The 3,205-nt window shown below is 45.0% G+C and overlaps 1 protein-coding gene across 1 annotated transcript in view; it reads left to right on the top strand.

Annotated features, from left to right (window-relative positions):
• The window catches only part of Ccdc62 (coiled-coil domain containing 62), a 38,308-nt gene that overhangs the window by 15,017 nt on the left and 20,086 nt on the right, over positions 1-3,205 (top strand). The window contains exon 5 of the mRNA XM_026788133.1: positions 42-213. Within this exon, the coding sequence (XP_026643934.1) occupies positions 42-213 (172 nt within the window). The remainder of the gene's footprint in view (positions 1-41; positions 214-3,205) is intronic.

Here is a 3,205-nt window from a genome sequence, read left to right as displayed (position 1 = left end):
TCCTCCTCCTCCTCCTCTTCCTTCTTCTTCTTCTTTTTTAGGACAAAGACATTATTGAGGCAGTCAATCACATTTCAGACTGTTCTGGTAAATTTAAATTGTTAGAGCATGCTTTACGTGATGCTAAGATGGCAGAGACTTGTATTGTGAAAGAAAAGCAAGATTACAAGCAGAAATTGAAGGCACTTAGGATTGAAGTCAATAAACTGAAAGGTAAGAAAATAATTTAAGATAGTAGTATTGCCGGGAATTTATTTCTTTATCTGAGTTTCCTTAATTTTATACTTGAGAATGGGTTTATTCTGGCTGTGAATTCTAACATGCAATATCTATCTCATTTATATAGAATTGTGCTACAAGTTTTGTGATACAAGTTAATAAAATTGTGGTTAAACCTTTTTTTTTTTAGAGCTGAGAACTGAACCCAGGACCTTGTACTTGCTAAATCCCCAACCTGAATCATATTTTTTAAAAGATATTTTTTAAAAGCAATCTTATTTTACATACCAATCCCAGTTCTCTTTCTCTCCTGTCCACCCTCTCCCCCGACCTTTTCCCCATCCCACCCACCTTCCATTCCTCAGGACCAGGCAGGACCAGGGCCTCCCCCCTGTATAAAGAGCCAGTTCATGCAGTAGGGATAAATACTGCTTCCCCTGCTAGTGGCCCCACAAACTGCCCAAGCCACACAACTTTCACCACATGCAGAGGGCCTAGTTCTGTCTTGTACAGGCTCCCCAGCTGTCTGTCCAGAGTCAGTGAGCTCCTGCTTGCTCAGGTCAGCTGATTCTGTAGGTTGCCCCGTCATATCCCTCCTTCCTCTCTATGATTAGACTCCAAGAGTTCGTCCCAGTGCTCAGCTGTGAATCTCTGCATCTGCTTTCATCAGATACTGATTGAAGGTTTTGTGATGACAATTAAGGTAGTCATCAATCTGATTACACTTACACGGGACCTGAATCTTATTTTTAAGGAATTCTGCTTCAGTTGGCTTGGCTGTATCAGTTAGCTGTTACTGACACATCCGGTAACAAACAGTGCAGCGCAAGTGCAGCAGCTGTGAGTTGGTCCCAATGAGTGGAGCCAGCCAGGCTTCTCAGAGACCAGTTCTGCTTCAGCTGTCTCTTCTCCTCACCTACGGGCTAGCCAGAGCATCTCTTCCCACAGTGAGGGCAGAAACTTAAAAAACAACAACCCATACAGAGAAACCCTGTCTCGAAAAACAAAAAACAAAACAAAACAAAACAAAACAAACAAACAAACAAAACAACAACAACAACCCAGAAACAATTGGAGATTTTTAAGATTTAGGCCTGGATCTGCCACAATGTCAGTCTGCCTCATAAGCAAGTCGTGTGGCCAAACCCAGAGTCAGTCAGTGGGGAACCGCTCAGCTCTTTGGGGGAGAAATATGTAAAATCCTATCAGGGGAACTGAGGGATCAGCACCAGGGTAGTCTCACCGTGGCTTTTGGGTGGTTTTCTAGTTTTGTTCTAGGTACCTCTGTGATTCATTTCTTTCTGATTTGTGGTGTTTCCTAGTGAAAGATAGACCAAATGTTGTGGCAATGGTGTGTGTGTGTGTGTGTGTGCGTGTGTGTGTGTGTGTGTGTGTGTGTGTTTGAATAAGAATACCTGTGATAGTGTCAATTTACATTGATCTGGGAAGGCCTAGAAGCAGGTCCACTCCTTTCTGGTCTTCCCCCAGGGTTAGGTATAGTGAGGTCTGCGGGCCGGCCTGCTTTTCGTCCCTCCTGGCTCTCGCATGGGTAGCTTTACACCCAAAATAACAACACACAAATTGTATTCATTTAAACACTGCCTGGCCCATTATATCTAGCCTCTTCTTGGCTAACTCTCATACCTTGCTTAACCCATTTCTAATAATCTGTGTAGCACCACAAGGTGGTGGCTTACTGGGAAAGATTCTAGCCTACGTCCTTCTCGGGTCGGAGAATCATAGTAACTGCCTCACTTCCTTCTTCCTCCCAGCATTCTGTTCTGTCTTCCCCGCCTACCTATGTTCTGACCTATCAGGCCAAGCAGTTTTCTTTATCAATTAACCAATGAAAGCAACAGATAGAAAGAAGACCCACCTACATCAGTTAGGTCGACCAGTGCGTGGGTGCTGAGTTGACTGTGGACCTGAGGAGCTGTTGTTTCAGCCTCACATCTGCCACTGTTTTATAAATGGTGACTGTGGGGACCAGCCATGATACACTAAGTATGGGCAGGTCACCCAAAGGAAGTTCTTTACTTCCAACCATTATCACCTGCCAGAGTAGAACTCAGCCATCGATAAATTTAATTATAGGCCTGGTTGTAGAAAGAACCACAAACTGAGATACCTAACACCACCCCAGAATAGACCTTTCAAAAGAAATGCCTGGCATTCTAACTGCTGTAGATATGACCTCCTCCCAATACACACTCACCAGGATACCCCTAGACAAATGTCAGCCAATCAAGGGTCCTAAATCTCAGAAACCCCTCGCCCCAACCTTTACTACTATAAAACCCCAATTCTAATTGAGCTCAGGGCTCTTCGGTTGTTCCAATACGCTGGACATGCAGAGAGACCAAGTTTGCAAACTTGATTAAAATGAAGGCTCTATGTTTTTACATACGGGACTCGGTCTCCTTGTTGGCTTTTGCAGGGACTTTGTGGATTTGGGCACAACAGTGACAGGGTCAGGTTAGAGGGCTGACTGTTCAGTGAGCCTCTGAGGGCTGCTGCAGAGCCACAGCTTGAGGAAGTTATTCTCATCCCTGCCCAGGGCAAAATGCCTCATAAGGCAGTGCCAGGGCTGGAGAGATGGCTCAGTGGTTAAGAGCACTGGCTGCTCTTCCCGAGGACCTGGGTTCAATTCCCGGCCTCTACATGACAGCTAACAACTGTAACTCCAATTCCAGGAGATCCAACACCCTCACACAGATATACAGGCCATACATGCAGTCAAAATACTAAAGTACATAAAATAAAAATAAGTAAATCATTAGAGACAATGGCTTAGTCTTCCTGGACAGTCAAGCATGAGCATAATGTGAAGAGGATTGCTGCCTATTCTCAAACTAAATTGTTAACTAAGAGTCTCTGAAAGGTGAGCCAGGCATAGTGTACAGGTACCCGCTCTTAAGAGGTAGAAGCAGGCCGGGCGGTGGTGGCGCACGCCTTTAATCCCAGCACTCGGGAGGCAGAGGCAGGC

Source organism: Microtus ochrogaster, chromosome 2 (genome assembly GCF_000317375.1).
Source record: "Microtus ochrogaster isolate Prairie Vole_2 chromosome 2, MicOch1.0, whole genome shotgun sequence".
Taxonomy (NCBI): domain Eukaryota; kingdom Metazoa; phylum Chordata; class Mammalia; order Rodentia; family Cricetidae; genus Microtus; species Microtus ochrogaster.
The sequence above is the reverse complement of the archived record's forward strand: the minus strand, read 5'-3'. Positions and strand labels throughout refer to the sequence as shown.